Source organism: Heptranchias perlo, chromosome 9, assembly GCF_035084215.1.
Source record: "Heptranchias perlo isolate sHepPer1 chromosome 9, sHepPer1.hap1, whole genome shotgun sequence".
NCBI classification, from domain to species: Eukaryota; Metazoa; Chordata; class Chondrichthyes; order Hexanchiformes; family Hexanchidae; genus Heptranchias; species Heptranchias perlo.
The window spans coordinates 64,719,049-64,737,492 of record NC_090333.1 but is presented as its reverse complement, the minus strand read 5'-3'; the positions used below and the strand labels follow the sequence as shown (position 1 = coordinate 64,737,492).

At 38.4% G+C, this 18,444-nt stretch overlaps 1 protein-coding gene across 1 annotated transcript in view; it reads left to right on the top strand.

The window, feature by feature from the left end:
• Nucleotides 1-2,287, top strand: part of cdc73 (cell division cycle 73, Paf1/RNA polymerase II complex component, homolog (S. cerevisiae)) — a 323,327-nt gene extending 321,040 nt beyond the window's left edge. The window contains exon 17 of the mRNA XM_067990642.1: nucleotides 1,340-2,287. Within this exon, the coding sequence (XP_067846743.1) occupies nucleotides 1,340-1,376 (37 nt within the window). The 3' untranslated portion in view covers nucleotides 1,377-2,287. The remainder of the gene's footprint in view (nucleotides 1-1,339) is intronic.
• Nucleotides 2,288-18,444: the final 16,157 nt, after the last annotated feature.

Sequence of the window (18,444 nt, the reverse complement as noted above, 5' to 3'; positions counted from 1 at the left end):
GCTGAGCATACAAAGTTGAAGTGCATTTTTGAAGCATAAATTTGTTCACAAAATCAGTGTAAATAAAATGTTGAAGTGATTGGAAAGAAGAAAACAGTAAGGTTCCTCAGAGTTCATTTTCTCTTGTTAGAATTGAAACTCTTTGGGATGATTCAGGTGTTTATGAAGGAAATAGATGAGGTAGAAATTAGATTTTTTTTTGTGTTGGATAGAATGGTAAAATAAAATGAAGCATGACAAGCATACATACTGTTAAATCATTCAAGACAGGCTGTTCGGGTTCCTGGTTATCAAGAGAGTAGTGGGTATTATTCTCAGAATTTGAGTGCTTTTTGTTGTTTTAAATTCTGTTTTGCTTTTCCTTTTTTTTTAAAATCCAAATTTTTAGCTGTTCCATTGAAATGATTGTAAGTCACAAAATGAAAGAAAATAAACCCAATACCTAAAAATTCAAATCCGAAACTTTTAATCTCTAAGAATGGATGCACAGAAAATACATATTTTTCACAACTTAAGAGCCATTTTAATTTTCTGTGCACAAAAGGTTCTTAAAATGTAAAGATCTTATTGATTTCTGATGTTTAGCTATCAGCTGTGTCTTCATTATGCTCGTTTTGGTTTTTAAATACAGCTTTTATAGGCTGAACAAAAAATGATTAGTTCAGTTTAAAAAGTCTAGGAAGACTTGGAAAGGCACTGTAGTAGAGGACAACTGCAACGAGTAGACTACATTTATACAGTTAGGTTTTGATGAGAATCTGTTAGTGTCTTGAATGGAATGTTTAACAACCAAATGTTTTATTTTTATTCACTTTTACACTCAATTGATAGAAGAGATGCAAGGTTTTCATGGCTAACGTTTGTGCGTCTGTTGTAATTACAAGTCATGAGCTGAGGCTTTTGAGATAAGGGCTGATGAATTTGTACAGAATGCCTTTCTGCTGGTGTGCTTATCTCTTCAGCTCCATTTCTGGAGGTAGAATTTATTGTGCTACATAGCAGGTTGTACAACACATTTTGCATGCAAGTCATTGTCCAAATTCAGCCCTTGGTGCCGTACCATAAACCATTCAGCTAGGACTTCAAGGACATGTCAATATGTAGAAAACTGCAATGCGCCATCATTTGTATCTAAAGGTTGTGCCTATTTCTCGAGGGAGAAAGGAGGATGTGCAAATTGTCAGTATTGGATTCTTTCACTTGATTTATTTGAGCCGAAAAGAAGCTTGTTGCTGCAACCACATAGATGTTTGAATTAGTGTTAATATGCTGCAATGAGTTTTTGTAACTTCAATAATTCTGGTTGTGACTAAGTGCATTTTTTTTATTAATACAACAGGTACCTGGTGAAGCACAAATCCCACTTGAGATTCTAAGTTGTCTGAAGCTCTGTGGTTGCTGCCATTCATTTCTGGGAGGTTGGAGAAGATCTACAAGAGACGCATCTATCTTGGGACTAAACTGTTTCATCGGCATGTCTGCGTTTGTCAAGAGCAGTGGCAGTACAGTATGGGTCAACCTGACATGTCTCGTATGCGATACTTGTTGGAAAATTCTTATTGCATTGGGGAATTGATGTCTGCAACAATTAGACATAAACAATTGTGCTTACACTACCAGTTTTCCAATGGTAGATTGTCTTCTAGTCTGCAAACTCAAATTTGTATTTTATTCTATAGTGAGCATTTATTTTTCATTTTTATTTTTCAGGCAGCACTTTTTTTTAAAATTTTACCCCATCCTTTTTTTTTTCCAACTTTCTTTTTAAAGACAATTGTTGCGTGCAAGCTGCAAATTGTATATCGTCACTGTTGTGGGGTGGGGATTTCTTCAAACAGTTCTTCTCAGGTAGAATAAGTGGTAAGACAGCCATAGATGACTTAGGTTGACTTATTTCTTTTTTTGTTTTTGTAAAATATTATTACAAAATTATACATGTAAGTGCAGCTGCCTTGAGCTGTGATGGGGCTTGAACAATCACTTGGTTATTGTCAAAAAATTAGGCAATGAGAAAAAAAAAACAAAAAAAAGGTCCATTATTATGACAAGGTTAATTGGAAGCCCTGAGCTTTAGAGCATTGACTGAAAAGGTAGGTAATAATGGTCTGTAACTTTGAAACCTATCGTATGTACTTGGCTTTCTAAGCACGAATGTGAAAAGCTGATAGTGTACTTTCAAGTTCTGTACTACAAACTTCTTAAAAGTCCATCTAGTGCCGACATAGAAATGATTAAGAATCCAGTTGTGCTGCTTGCTGACATGAGATAAATATATTACATAAAGTACCATTTTGTTGCTGTTTTCATTACACTTCCATCAGTGTGCTGAAAGAGTTCACATTTATTTCACTCTTCTTTAGGGAAAAAAGGAAGGGATTTTTTTTATGTGGGCAGAATCATCATTCATTCAACCCCTGAAATGCAAGCAGTACCGGTAATACTTATAGAGCTGACGGCAATGAGCCTTTTTAGAATTAATGGCTAGGATAGTGCTTTCAAAATTTAATATAGCAGGGTTTTCTCTCATTGTGATGCATAGCAGGAGTCACACTGATACAACGTATTTATTTAAGTAGTGTTCATAAACAATAAAAAAAACAACTGAACTAGCAATCTATTGGCCGAGCTGGTAAATTACATAAAGAAAGTACTTTACAGTGATGCCACCACAATATGGGATAGTGCCAAACTGAACAACTTCATCTATTTTCCTGATGTGAAATTCAGTGTCTTAAGATAAAGAATTTAAACAAAGTATCTGATTTCGCAAAGATGCCCATTTGAAGCTGTTTATAATTGCCCCGGGACCAAATCATTGACCTCCCTCATGTCACACCTATGATTACTTTATGTTGTTATCTGGTTTGAACTGGAAAATAGTGTTCTACATTCTACCCTACCACATGTTCTGCTGCGAGTAGAGATCCTGCAGTTTAGATGTTTGAAACCCAGTCAGATAGATGGATTTTTGGTTTTAACCGCTGGATTGGATAACCGGAAATAAAGTGCCAATAACACTGAAGCTAGAAAAATTCACCAGTTCAAATTTAATATTTATTTAGTTAGAGTACTGTGCTCTAAAACTTGAAAATAACTTTGTTGTTTTGAGTAAATATAACAATATCCAAGGTCAAATGCCAATCGTGATAGTTTGGAGAACAATGAATAAGAGTGAATAACTGTTATGTCAATAATGCTGTATTTTCAGTGAAGCTTGTAAAAACTTATTATTACACTGCCCTTATCTATTACTGATTGAATAATAGACAAGAACATATCCCACCTACATGGGTGGGAGGAAAAATCCAGTTCATAACCAAACCATTTTTGTTCTGTTTTCAAAAATGGTCTAAATTAAACATTAAAATTGTTCATTTACATTGAAATTTGATAACAGCTATTACGTCATAAGGTAAAAGCAAAACAAATTAAGAACAGAGTTGAATGACACGTTCACTTCAGCATTAAATTACCTACTGTAACGTCCTCAGTGCAGCCACTGTGAATGGACCCATTAACATTTGGGTGAGCAATTGTACAGGCTTCATAAGAAAACAAATGCCAGACCAGCTTGCATAAAATTCCTGACCAGGAGTGTTGGCCTTGGAAAATAATTCACAGCAATATTGGGAAGAGTAGACTGCTCTGCGCCACCCTGAAGAATGAGTAGGTTAGATGCTTCCTCGCATCATTAGTTGAGTTATTTTCACAACTCTCAATTTGCTAATTCACTTTATATTTCATGTTAAAATTTGTACGATGCAATTTTAAGTCTACAATTTCACAATTAAAAACATTGACAATTTCAACGCACATTTGCTCAAGATTATTTAACATCAACGTTACTTCCAAATTGTAAGATAACCAACTGAAAATAAAGTACTGCACTCAGATCGCACATGTGATATGAATTGAAGTTAATCTAAACCTTCATTGCACTTACCAATATTCATTGTACCATCTAAATCTATGTAGTTGCTGTTTATTCAGCAGAATAAGGGTTGATGTCTGCCTTTTTGTAACTTGTCTGCCAAAAAATGAGGTCATTGTGGATGTGTTGATTACTTAATGTGCCTACTGTAATGGTTTAGTTAAATGAACCTCTTTGGATCTTATATCTATCAATATTAATCTATTTGATTTCAACTGTCTCGCACAATAGTTCAAGTCATGTGAAGTCTTCGGCTGTAACATCAGGCAGTGAAGTGAGCAGCTCCTGCTCACTAGTAGAACATTGTCTCCTTTTTCCAGTTTTTAAATTCAAAAAATTTGTATATAACTTTTGCTTTTTTTTGTAGTGAGTGATATACAACAAAAGGCTCTATTTTCAAAAGTAGGGTTTTTTTTGTACCAAATGTTACATGTGGAAAACACAAACTGTAGCTTTCACGGAAATGCATAAAACTGCAATTTGTTAGTGGTTTTTTGCAGGTTTCTAAAATGATACCCATTGAACCAGACCTATCAGGCACCCTAGATTACTTTACAGTTAGATATGTAATACGATTCCACTTGTGCTATTATGGTTCATTACAAATGGAGCAAGAAGCACAAATTAAAAATGACCAAAAATGGAATAAACTTTGGGGGAGGGGGAGGTTTTAAAAGAAATTGACTTTTATATATGACAATTAAAATTATGTAAAATTTAAAATAGTTTTCATTTTGCAATTCATTTGTGTCACTTCATTGGTAGCATTAAAATATTTTGGTGCAAATTAGTATTTTACACCAATGCTCACTTTTAAAAATGTGAGGTTTTGCCCAATCACAAGTTCTCCTTTTATGTGGCTCTGTTGCATTGATTAAAATGGTGCAAAAGCATTACACTTGCACATAGTGGCCAATTGTAACTGACGCATAAACACAGGATGTGGCAAAGAAGTTCACAGATGCTCTAGAATGGCTTAAAAAGTGGACCTAATAATCGGGCACAATTTGTAAGTATATTATGAAGAGAAAATGATGTAAATTCAATCACACTGAATATTGAACTAGCAGTCTTGCTATCTGTAATAAGCACTACAATTTTAAACAAAAGTGAACATATTTCTCCAGCACTGGAGCAGTTGCTCACTTGTGACCTCTGCATCCTAAACGATAAGAGTATCCAAATGTTCAGAGTAAACTGTAATTTAATGACTAGCTCTTCATTTACTGTCAGTGCAAGCATCCCTAATATTTAGATATTCCTGTGAAGAATCATGGTGTTTTCAATTTGTGTGCTGAGCATGCAGTGCGTAATGGTAATAAAGGGGAGAACACTGACAAAATATCAACAGGAAAAGGAAACAGTTTCTTTTGGCATTCCTTAACCTAATCTCATTTCTTTTCATGACTACAATTCCTTACAGTCTCACAACTGAGGCTCCTTACCCTAAAAACCTGGACACCTCCACAGACTCTTCTCTGATACGCTCTGAGAAAAAGCGACTCCTTTGAATGACAGGCTAGCGAATTTGGACAAATTGTTACTTCCACAGACCAGGAGAGCAACAAGTTCTACTCCCATTATTTTATAGTCCCAAAAGTACAGGAAAATTTCAAACTTTCCTGGCTCTAAGGGTACCTCACATTCATTATGAAAGAAAAGCTCATCATGGTCCAACTACCACAAATAATTTAGGCAATGTGGCCAGGAGACATTGGCTGGCAGCCATAATCTCACGGTTATGGATTTCAGTGAATTCAAGAAATTATTGTAAGTTCATTGTGAAAGGGAACAGCTGGCAATGCAAGGTATTTCCTTTTGGTCTGAGATCAGCCTCAGGCTATTCAGCCACTGTCTTGTCTGTGTGACTCGTGTCTTGTAGAATAAGGCATTTTATATTTCCGGCTTGTCACCCGGCTCTCTCAGGATACTGCCCAGTCGCCCTATTTCCAATAGGTACTGAGGTATGGGAAAATCAAACTTTTTTGTAATGGAGAAAAGAGATAGTATAGGACATATCCTTCATGGGACCCATTTCCTGAACCCCTGAGAACACATAAAACTGGATTTTAAAAAGTTATGGAACTACAGACAAGGATCACTGTTCATGTCTTCAAAGACATAAAAATCAGCACTTGTAATGATATGAATACAGCTGTCCTCAGTAACACAATGCTGTTTTAGACGCCACATTATTTTTGCGTGGCTGTCAAAATGATCACCTTTAACTATTTTGTAATATATTTTAAAACTGTCAATAGAAAACCAATTTGGGAAGCACCTCCTTGTATCTAAATTCATAAAAACAAGAAGGCAAGCTATTTATTCATCAGTTAGCTACCATCTTAGGAAGGTGACATGAGAATAATTTGAACCCTTGGGTTTGTGTGATAAGTTTCTTAAAACTTACTTTGCTGATCCTTCTTTGGCGTTGAAGATTGATGAAATATGTTTCAGTAGACTATCTTGTTTAGTACATGGATAGGGCAGACATATTCTAATTATTTTTGGAAGTTTAGCTTCTCTGAGTGAAGAAGCCCGTACATCTGATTCATTGCTTATTAATTTCAAACTTTATAAAGATGCAGCTGCTAGTTGAGTCATAGATGGCTGTACAACACATAAGAAATGCAGCCATTATCAACCAATTGCAAAATGTGGTGAAATAGGCACAAAGCAAATACCTTGGCATCAATTTATATCCTGAATCAGAGCTTAGGCTTTGCAGTGTTCTGTTTGAATCCATTAATCCACTTTTTTTTAATAGAAAAAGTTAAAATCACTGGACCTTTTAATATGCTAATCTGTGTCTAATTTGAAAGCCATAAATACTATATAATGTGCAGCATAAATGTAGTTTAACATTGGAATATGGGACATTAATTTTTCAATGCTGAAACTTTCCACTGCAGAATCAAGGGAGTTCGAAATGTAGCAAACTCTTCCACAGTAATGTTAAAAAAAAAAGATAGAGTTTCATTCTGGGAAGAATCGTAGGTTACATTTGCTTCATAAATTTGCTGTTGAAAACCTGTGCCTTGAAATTATACTGCGGGATAATTGAGTACAATTGTTATACATTTGTTACAAATTTCTCTCCGCATTTTAGTGGAAGTTTTAACCTGTGTAAATTAAATGGATTAATACCTCTGCTAGAATAGTGATGGGCAGAATTTCAAAAGAACAGATTAAATATTCGTATGCTAGTAACCCATACTGTAATTTCAAGGCTGTAGATTTTAAAACAAATTAGTTTGGCCCTGAATTTACTGGGAAAATAATAGCGAGTTCACGGCGCTTGCCGATATTAGTGCTTTTAAAAAAACAGCAATTTGTGGTGAGGAGGAGATGCGCCGTAAGTTGCAAATCGGCACAAATTGCTGGACGATTTGCGCCGCGCCACCGTTAGCCTCGCAAAAACGGGATCTCGCAGTCAACCTCCCCATGAGTTTCAAGAAATTGCTGGATTTGCGTCAGAAATACAAATTAAACTTGCTGCAAAAAGTTAGGGCTGCTATTTGCTATTTCATGGTGTAAGGGCCCTTTTAATGACAAGATTTATGTTCCTGCAATGCCACTCGACCTATCCAGCCCAGAAAGGGAACAATCGAAACTGTGGACTGTCACTCTTGCAGGTAGTAAATTGTTCATAAAGGTTTTTTAAAAAAAAATTTCTTACTTTTCCTTTGTCTCTTCTCTCCCTCTCTCTCAATCCACTCTTCCCCCTCTTTATTTCTCTTTCTGTATCTAATTTGACTCTAATTCAACGTATTTCCTTCTCCGTCCTTCGCTCTGTTGGTCCTGTCATTCACCAAGGTCCCAGATGCCCTGTTGACTTATCAATTCACACTTCCAGCAATTTGCGGCACAAAACTAATTGGAGCTGAAGGATGAGGAAAAATATCCAACTCACGGCATGTGTCCCGAAATGCCTCACTGCAGCAAATTCTGGGCCATTAAGTCACAATTTAAATACAATACTAACAGAGCCATGAATTGGCATTCTCTTATACAAGAAACACTAAAAGTAGGTTCTGTAGTGACATGCATTAATGCCAATGAGGTAGGACATGATGTCTCCCTGAAGATCTTCCATACAGGAAGTGACTGAGTTAGTTGTGCTAACTGGTGGAAGTAGTGAATGGAGGGCAAAAAATTTTCTCTGGAGGAAATTGGCAGAGATTCTGGAACAGTTAAATTTCCTGCCCAGGGAGGGACAACTCCAAGAGCAAATTTACAAAACGGAAGGTGAAGGGGTGGGGGGGAAGACAAAGTAGGATTTCTTATATCCTCATATATTGAAAATTAGACTCTTTGCACCACTTCCTATTCTATGCCTCATTTTCCCAGAGCTTCAAAACTGGAAATACTTCCCTCCCTCTGTCTTCCCTTCCACTTACAATTTGCAGGCTTTTAGAATCCTAGCTTGATGTTACCTGATCCCTACTTCTTAATTTACCTCATCACCACTGCTACTCTTTTTTTTAATCTGGGTGATGTCTTGCAATAGTGGACGTGACCATTAATATAGATTTCTTAATGATGGGGAAAAAAAAAACAATTAAATCTCTTTTCAGCTTCAGTATATTTGTAAAGAGGGAAAGAGATACAGTTCTTCATACTGAACAATTTGTATTTGATCAGGAGCAACAAAGTTCAGATGTAAAGTTTTTAGTTCAGGGGTTTTCAGTTTTTATTAAAGGTGCTCTGAAAATGTAAAGTTGGAAATGTCTTGAAAATGCACACTCCCCTGAATATCAGCACTCTCCTACCTGATTTTAAAAAGCAAAGAAAAATAAATATCACTGCTAAATACTCTTCCCTTAAAATAATGCATGATGGAGAAGAATATTTGTGCTCAACATAAATCAGAACAATTGTTGGTACAAATCCAGTGAAACACCGATACATAACCAGATATCAATTGAGAGCAATGTAGAATAATAACCAGAGGTATGCTGGGCTAGATTTTATGCACTTTGACTATGGGTGGAAAATTTAGCTCATGGAGTGATTAGTGTGTAAATGGTGTATAAATTTAAATCTTCAGGTTCTATGTCAAAGCTGTGACCTCTACTTATTAGTTTTTAAATCACTTCTTAAGGATGTAAGAAACCTTACAATGTGAAAAAGCCATTAAACTTATTCCTACCAAAGCCGAATCTTGGATCCCCCACTCTCCGCACTCCAAATCTTTTCAAACTGATCTATTTGTATCTCTAGAACTCTCTATCTCCTTTCTCGCTAGGAAATGTTCCAATTCTTTTTAAAGCTATCAATTGGTCCAGAATTAGCTACCAAAAGAACATTTCTCCTTCTTGTTTTGTTCTTTGTCTTGCTTTTACCTTAAAGGAGCAAATGGCTGTTTCAGATTCTAAGCTTTATTAAATTGTTTAAAAGTGATTAAAAATGAATAATAAAGTCACTTCCATATTGTATAAAAAAACCTTGGGGTTTTCTACGGACTAGATTTTCTACCTATTCATATCAATGTGTGTAAAATCCAGGGCAATATGAAAAACAAATGCTTGTATCATTGGAGAGAATATGAAGCAGGGTACTTTCAAGTGTTTTTTTTAAAGGAGGAGTGTTTTAATAAATAAATTATAATAGCTATTCCTTTGGAAGAAATGTTCCATTTGTGCCTGACACAAACCAGCCTAGTCTCCTGGTCGCAAAAGATCCAATCAGATGATTTATCTTGCTGGTCCAACTTGGGTGCAGTGCCATTACAGTAAGTGGAAATCAACATCTTAGCCACTGCTAGTGTCAAACCTGCTGAAAAAAGCCATTTCTATAGGTAAGAAAAATCGGTACCAGCAGGGATACTTATTCCAGACAGTGCTGATCACTATGTAAAAATTGGTTGACTTTTAACTTTAGTTACTCTCAAGTAAGACTAACAGAGGCATTTAATGGAAATGCAATATAGTTTGTGTTATGAGTGTCATTTTTCATGTAGAAATGCATGGGATATTATCTTATGTTTACTTACTGTGGGATGATAGACATTCCCATTTGGACCAATGTTTATGATCACATTTTTTGCAGCAACATATGACTAGTATCTTTAATTTCTTATATAAGTTTACTAAAAAATTCAATTTATGTTAGCTCATGTATATTGCTAAAATAATTGCTCAGTATTATTTGTAATTTGAAGCACTTTTGAGCAATCACATTTCGACCATCCCCAGAATATGACCTACACTTGTCTAAATTCAGGTAATGACCACAATACATAAGTATATTTTAGTCTTTGAGGCCTAATTCATTTTACCCTCTTCCCCCCCCCCCCCCACCTTAAAAAAAAACAAGGTAGCAGTACTTTCAGGAGTGGGTATAAGTAAAGCAATACATTTTTTTATAATGTATTCAAACAGTGTATATTGAAATTTATGATGCCTGTAGAATACTGAAGGTTTGCTTATTCAAGACTCCTCCATTGTTTTTTCTTTGTACAACCCCGATAACTCTTGAATTCCACACCGTGTGATTCTTAAACTGCAGAGCATATAAGTGTATTGGAATAGAAACCCTTAAGCCAGAGGTTGACTTTAAGGAGGTGGCATCGTATCCCAAGGGTGACCGACAGTGATTTTTCTTCATATATTCACTCAGGACCAGTATCAGATCAGTTATTGACAATGACAGGCAGAACATTCTGAAAGGCTCACCGTTCCAATGTTCAGATACACACATTTCTTGCAGCAACATATGACTAGTATCATTAAATTTCCTATTCAAGTTTACTGAAAAATTCAATTTATATTAGCTTATGTATATTACTAAAATAATTGCTCAGTAATATTTAATTGTAATTTGAAGCATGTACACTTTTGAGCAATCACATTTTGACCATCTCCAGAATATGATCTACACATGTCTAAATTTAGGTAATATTTAGAATCCTGACTGATAAGTTAGATTAACACTGTACAAGAATATGCTTTCCCCAAGTGATGGTCACTGGATAAGTGACCAAGGCAAGAGCAGGTGGCCAGTCCCATGAGTAGAGAGAATACATGTTTGATCATAATGTCTCCCGGTTATTAATTTGCAGGTTGCCACTGTTGAAAATTATTTTGGTATCCCAAGGAAATCATTTGAAGCTATTTTTTGTTTTTGTTTCATTCTTAATTGAAAGTAGCAAAGGCAGAACAAATAATTACTTCTGTATCTTTTCAATGGATTCTTCCTATTTTGTGATGTCACACTGTCAGTTTTATTGTTTTTATGCCTGTAGAAAATGTTTCGATTCCCATTGTAATTTCTCCATATTGTTGTAAAAATCTTTCTAGAAGTTTGTATGTGTTAGCCTTAATGAGGTTTGTAATAAATAGCACTTGCTAACTCCAGTTCTAGAAACAATTGAAACTTTTTATTCTGGAGCTTATTTGAAAAAAAAACTACAACCCAACTCGTTTTTGATAGCATTCTCACAAATTGCAGTTTTTCTATTACAAATGTTTTTAGAGGTTACAACGTGAAAGATTGTTTCCACTGGTTGGCAAATCAGTAAGAAGGGGACATTTAGTCTAGATTATGATTAGGACACCAAAGTTGTAAATTAGAAGAATTTTCTCACACTTGTGTTATTAGAACATGGAATACTTTACTACAGGTCAGTTACTGAAGCAGAGAAAAAGGAATTGGATAAGTATTTGAAAGTGAAGAACATAAAAGCATAGAGGGAAATGGGATTAGGTAACTTCAGTTGTAAAATCCCACAGGCACAATGGGAAATTTGGCATCCTCCTCTGCTGCAGTTTCTGTGAAAATCTTTCAATGCCAATCGCCATACCCCAGTCTCATTCCACTCATTCTCTCAGTAAGAAATGCCTGTGTACCCATTTTTCCTCTGTGGCTTGTTGCCTTTTATATAGTTTTGTCTTTTTTGTGCCTTTTATTTATTTCTCTCTCCTGACATTCTCATTTCTTTTGTTTTTTTTTAAAATCCTCCTTCGTGGCTATTTCTTTGGCCACCTAGCAGATGGACCTACTTCAGTCGTTTGCATAACCAATAACTGTCCCTTGCTCTAATATAATCATGTAAGGAATCTTATAACACCAGGTTATAGTGCAACAAATTTATTTTAAAATCACAAGCTTTCGGAGATTATCCCCTTCGTCAGGTGAATGAGTGAAAGGTTCTCAAATCGCATATCTTATATTAGGCTGGGACACCATCACACCAATCAAAAGGTGTCGTTGGTGTTCAGACAGATTAGCCACGGAGAACAGTACATCCCAGTACACTGAATATACATTGTGTCAAATTACACAGACAGAGAGAAAGAGACCCAAATGGCAGAGAGAGAGAGACCGAATATTAAAAACAGATAACTTTTTTCTCCCCCTTGCTGATGGGGTTACGTGTAGCGTGACACGAACCCAAGATCCCGGTTGAGGCCGTCCTCATGGGTGCGGAACTTGGCTATCAATTTCTGCTCGACGATTTTGCGTTGTCGTGTGTCTCGAAGGCCGCCTTGGAGAACGCTTACCCGAAGATCGGTGGCTGAATGTCCTTGACTGCTAAAGTGTTCCCCGACTGGGAGGGAACCCTCCTGTCTGGCGATTGTTGCGCGGTGTCCGTTCATCCGTTGTCGCAGTGTCTGCATGGTCTCGCCAATGTACCATGCTCCGGGGCATCCTTTCCTGCAACGTATGAGGTTGACAACGTTGGCCGAGTCACAGGAGTATGAACCATGTACCTGGTGGGTGGTGTCCTCTCGTGTGATGGTGGTATCCGTGTCGATGATCTGGCATGTCTTGCAGAGGTTGCCGTGGCAGGGTTGTGTGGTGTCGTGGACGCTGTTCTTCAGGAGAACAGCGTCCATGACCCCACACAACCCTGCCACGGCAACCTCTGCAAGACATGCCAGATCATCGACACGGATACCACCATCACACGAGAGGACACCACCCACCAGGTGCATGGTTCATACTCCTGTGACTCGGCCAACGTTGTCAACCTCATACGTTGCAGGAAAGGATGCCCCGGAGCATGGTACATTGGCGAGACCATGCAGACACTGCGACAACGGATGAACGGACACTGCGCAACAATCGCCAGACAGGAGGGTTCCCTCCCAGTCGGGGAACACTTTAGCAGTCAAGGACATTCAGCCACCGATCTTCGGGTAAGCGTTCTCCAAGGCGGCCTTCGAGACACACGACAACGCAAAATCGTCGAGCAGAAATTGATAGCCAAGTTCCGCACCCATGAGGACGGCCTCAACCGGGATCTTGGGTTCGTGTCACGCTACACGTAACCCCATCAGCAAGGGGGAGAAAAAAGTTATCTGTTTTTAATATTCGGTCTCTCTCTCTCTGCCATTTGGGTCTCTTTACCTCTGTCTGTGTAATTTGACGCAATGTATATTCAGTGTACTGGGACGTACTGTTCTCCGTGGCTAATCTGTCTGAACACCAACGACACCTTTTGATTGGTGTGATGGTGTCCCAGCCTAATATAAGATATGCGATTTGAGAACCTTTCACTCATTCACCTGACGAAGGGGATAATCTCCGAAAGCTTGTGATTTTAAAATAAATTTGTTGCACTATAACCTGGTGTTATAAGATTCCTTACATTTGTCCACCCCAGTCCATCACTGGCATCTCCACATCATGGCTAATATAATCATAGAATCTTACAGCACAGAAGGAGGCCATTGGTCCCATCATGCCTGTGTCGGCTCTTTGAAAAAGCTATCCAATTAGTCCCACTCCACTGCTCTTTCCCCATAGTAGTTTTTATCGTGGTTTCAGCTGTGCAAAGGAGAATGGGAAGCACCGCCATCCATTTACTCCTGAATCTCGACTACTTCAGTTGCAATAATCAGTAAAAGTCACGGCATTGTCGTCAAGAGGTAATGATTGTGGAAATAATGGTGAAGGCATTTGGTCATGTGCTTATTGCCAGTGAGAATGAGAAGTTTGCCAGTGACACTATGAACAGTAGTTGTAATTGTCTTTAAACAATGTTGTGCCACTTGGAGTCTTCTATGCTTAGCTTTCTTCAGTTCAGATTCTTAACTCTTGAGTGCCATTTAAAAAAGCAGAGCATTTTTTTTTAAGAGAAATATATTAAATGTGTATGGGAATCGTACCAGTTACCAGCTGTTAATTTGAACTATGTAGGAACCTGTTTCATGATTCTGGCAAATGTATAAAAGTGACTTCATTATCAAAACTTAATATTCCACAGACTTGCATGTATGTGTCTTAGACTTCTGAGAGAGAGAGATAGAGCAACAGATATGTATATTCATAGATTTATTAATAATAGCTTCAGGGCTAGTTTAAAGAGAAAGTAAAATCTTGCCCTCTGAGGGCATTACCCCGACAGTAATCATGTTAATTTTTATATTCCTGCAGATAGAAATTTGGAGCAATTTAAAGGCATGACCTCGCCCAACATTATACTGTCGGTATAATTATTAATATGGAAGCTCTGTGACCATCAACAAAATAACATTTAGGATCATGATTACATGTTGAGAAATCCCCACTTTTTATAATACATTTAAATTTAGGACTGCCAAGCTCAGTCTTTTTGGGATCATGGGAGACCAGCTGCATGTCCCTATCTCCTAGAACTCAACTCGTCGTAACATGCCTGGTGTGGATTGTAGGGACTAGTAGACTTTGGAATCTGCTCCCCAATACATTAAAATTGATCGTGGGATTATACTTGGGGGATAAAAGTATTTGTGAAATATCTATATAATTAAAAGACTTAAGTGTGACAGACATGTAGGTAGTTAGAGCAGGAGTCCCCTGGGGCCATCTCCCTCTCAAACAGATATAGCGCTTTTGTTGGGGGAGATGGCTTATCAGGGGAAAGCAGCAAGAGACAAGTTTGTGGCACCACGGGTGGCTCAGGTGCACAGATGGGGAGGAAGAAGAGTGGCAGGGCTATAGTGATAGGGGATTCAATTGTAAGGGGAACAGATGGGCGTTTCTGTGGCCGCAAACGTGACTCCAGGATGGTATGTTGCCTCCCTGGTGCTAGGGTCAAGGATGTTCTGGAGGGGGAGGTTGAACAGCCAGTAGTTGTGGTCCATATCGGTACCAACGACATAGGTTACAAAAAGGGATGAGGTCCTGCAAGGTGAATTTAAGGAGTTAGGAGATAAATTAAAAAGCAGGACTTCAAAGGTAGTGATATCAGGATTACTACCAGTACCACGTGCTAGTGAGTATAGGAACAGGAAAATAGACTGGATGAATGCGTGGCTGCAGGGATGGTGTAGGAAGGAGGGATTTAGATTCCTGGGACATTGGGACCGGTTCTGGGGAAGGTGGGACCTGTACAAGTGAGACGGGTTACACCCGAGCAGGACCGGGACCAATGTCCTCACGGGGGTGTTTGCTAGTGCTGTTGGGGAAGGTTTAAACTAGAGTGGCAGGGGGATGGGAACCTGAGCGGGGAGTCAGAAGGGAGTAAAGTTGAGAGCAGCAAGAGAGGGGAAGACCCAGGGGAAATTTACAATACAAATAGTACAAACAGTTGTTCAAGAACAAGTGAAAGGGAAAAGCGTAGAGCAGCAGAAAGAAAGTGTACTTTAGACACTACAGATAATGTGAAAATTAGAAGGTGTAAGGCAATTAACCCAGCATCAAAGCTGAAGGTCAGGCTAGGGTGTGTGGCCCAACTAAGAGTTCTATATACAAATGCACGGAGTATAAGGAATAAATTAAATGAACTACAGGTTCAAATTCAAATTGGAGGGTATGACATGATAGCTATCACTGTGAGACATGGCTGCAGGATGGTCAGGATTGGGAACTAAATATACCGGGTTATAAGGTCTGCAGGGGAGACAGGGAAAATGGAAGAGGGGGAGGAGTAGCCTTAATGATTGGAGATGAACTCACTTCAATGATAAAGGAGGATATAACGAGAGGTAAGCAGCCAACAGAGACTTTATGGGTTGAATTGAGAAATTGGAAAGGATCTAAGACTATAGTGGGAATTGTGTATAGGACCCCTGGCAGCAGCTCTGAAGTGCTAGATTGTATAAATGCAGAGATTAGACAAGCATGTAAGAAAGGCATAGTGGTCTTAATGGGGGACTTTAACCTTCACATAGATTGGGAAAAGCAGACTAGCAACTGTCAGAAAGGTAGTGAATTTCTTGAGTGTGTTCGGGATAGTTTTCTACAGCAGTATGTCCTGGAGGCAACAAGGGGGCAAGCCATACTAGATTTAGTAATGAGTAATGAACCAGATTTAGTTAACGGCTTAACTGTGCATGAACATCTATCCAATAGCGATCATAACATGATCGAGTTCAATGTAGTGTTTGAAAGGGAAAAAAGTGAGTCAGCTGCTAAGATTCTAGACTTGGGTAAGGCCGACTTCAATGGGATGAGACAGAGACTGTCCACAGTAAACTGGGCAAATCTGTTAATGGGTAAAACGACTGATGATCAGTGGGAAATGTTTAAAGAAACATTTAACATGATACAGAATCGGTTTATACCCCTGAGGGGCAAGAACTCTACTTGCCAAAAAAAACAGCCATGGACAACTAAAGAGGTAAGGGACAGTATAAGACATAAGGAAAGGGCATACAAAAAGGCAAAAAATGGCACAGATCCTGGCGAATCGGAAAGATACAAAGATCAACAAAGGGTCACAAAACAGATAGTAAGAGCTATGAAAAGAAACTCGCAAGGGATATCAAAACCAATGCAAAGAACTTTTATAGTTACATTAGGAAAAAGAGGGTGGTCAGGAGCAGTGTTGGCCCCTTAAAAACTGAAAGTGGGGATATTGTCATTGACAATGGGGAAATGGCGGACATGTTGAGCAATTACTTTGTGTCAGTCTTCACAGTCGAAAAAGAGGATAGCATGCTGGAAATCCCAAGAAAACTAATATTGATTTGGGGACAGGGACTCTATAAAATTAAGAAAAGTAAAGCAACAGTAATGAAAATAATAGCACTAAAGAGTGACAAATCCCCAGGACCAGATGGTTCCCATCCCAGGATTTTAAAGGAAGTAGGTGAGCACATTACAGATGCCCTAACTATAATCTTTCAAAGTTCTCTAGATTCAGGAACTGTCCCTCAAGATTGGAAAATTGCACATGTCACTCTGCTTTTTAAGAAAGGAGAGAGAGGGAAACCAGGGAATTATAGACCAGTTAGCCTAGCATCTGTTGTGGGGAAAATGCTGGCGTCTATAATTAAGGATAGGGTGACCGAACACCTTGAGAATTGTCAGTTAATCAGAGAGAGCCAGCATGGATTTGTGAAAGGTAGGTTGTGCCTGACAAACCTGATTGAATTTTTTGAAGAGATGACTAAAGTAGTGGACAGGGGAATGTCAATGGATGTTATTTATATGGACTTCCAGAAGGCATTTGATAAGGTCCCACATAAGAGACTGTTAGCTAAGATAGAAGCCCATGGAATCGAAGGAAAAGTATGGACTTGGTTCGGAAGTTGGCTGAGCGAAAGGCGACAGAGAGTAGGGATAATGGGTAGGTACTCACATTGGCAGGATGTGACTAGTGGAATCCCGCAGGGATCTGTCTTGGGGCCTCAATTATTCACAATATTTATTAGCGACTTAGATGAAGGCACAGAAAGTCTCATATCTAAGTTTGCCGATGACACAAAATTGGTGGCATTGTAAACAGTGTCGATGAAAACATAAAATTACAAAGGGATATTGATAGATTAGGTGAATGGGCAAAACTGTGGCAAATGGAATTCAATGTAGACAAATGTGAGGTCATCCACTTTGGATCAAAAAAGGATAGAACAGAGTACTTTCTAAATGGTAAAAAGTTAAAAACAGTGGATGTCCAAAGGGACTTAGGGGTTCAGGTACATAGATCATTGAAGTGTCATGAACAGGTGCAGAAAATCATCAATAAGGCTAATGGAATGCTGGCCTTTATATCTAGAGGACTAGAATACAAGGGGGCAGAAGTTATGCTGCAGCTATACAAAACCCTGGTTAGACCGCACCTGGAGTACTGTGAGCAGTTCTGGGCACCGCACCTTCGGAAAGACATATTGGCCTTGCAGTGAGTGCAGCGTAGGTTTACTAGAAAGATACCTGGACTTCAAGGGTTAAGTTACAAGGAGAGATGACACAAACTGTTGTATTCTCTGGAGTTTCGAAGGTTAAGGGGTGATCTGATCGAAGTTTATAAGATATTAAGGGGAACAGATAGGGTGGATAGAGAGAAACTATTTCCGCTGGTTGGGGATTTTAGGAGTAGGGGGCACAGTCTAAAAATTAGAGCCAGACCTTTCAGGAGCGAGATTAGAAAACATTTCTACTCACAAAGGGTTGTAAAAGTTTGGAACTCTCTTCCGCAACGGCAATTGGTACTCGCTCAATTGCTAAATTTAAATCTGAGATAGATGGCTTTTTGTCAATCAAAGGTATTAAGGGATATGGGCCAAAGGATGGTATATGGAGTTAGAACACAGATCAGCGATGATCTTATCAAATGGCGGAGCAGGCACGAGGGGCTGAAT